This window comes from Cariama cristata, unplaced genomic scaffold (genome assembly GCF_000690535.1).
Source record: "Cariama cristata isolate BGI_N322 unplaced genomic scaffold, ASM69053v1 scaffold16278, whole genome shotgun sequence".
Taxonomy (NCBI): domain Eukaryota; kingdom Metazoa; phylum Chordata; class Aves; order Cariamiformes; family Cariamidae; genus Cariama; species Cariama cristata.
In genome coordinates, this window is record NW_009631797.1 from 24,276 (window position 1) to 24,522 (window position 247).

General features: G+C 63.2%; 1 protein-coding gene across 1 annotated transcript in view; it reads right to left on the bottom strand.

The window, feature by feature from the left end:
• MAT2B (methionine adenosyltransferase II, beta) overlaps positions 1–77 on the bottom strand; it is an 11,082-nt gene extending 11,005 nt beyond the window's left edge. Inside the window, exon 1 of the mRNA XM_009706123.1 lies at positions 3–77. Coding sequence (XP_009704425.1) covers positions 3–77 — 75 coding nt within the window. The remainder of the gene's footprint in view (positions 1–2) is intronic.
• Positions 78–247: the final 170 nt, after the last annotated feature.

Genomic DNA, 247 nt, shown 5'->3' on the forward strand with positions numbered 1-247 from the left:
GCCGGAGGGCCCAAAGGCGAAGGGGCGAGCGAGACGCGGGGTAACAGCCATCGCTCCCTGCCGCAAAGCAAACGCATCTTCGCGGCAATCCACACAAAGGCAACGGAAGGAGATACCGAATTACCGAAGCCGTCAGCGCTCGCAGGTAACCCCCGTCAGGGTGAAAAAAGGTACCTGAAACAACCCGGCAAGGGAGAGCCCAGGGACCGAGCGTTACCGAAGGCCGAAGAGGCCCCGCGGGCAGGCA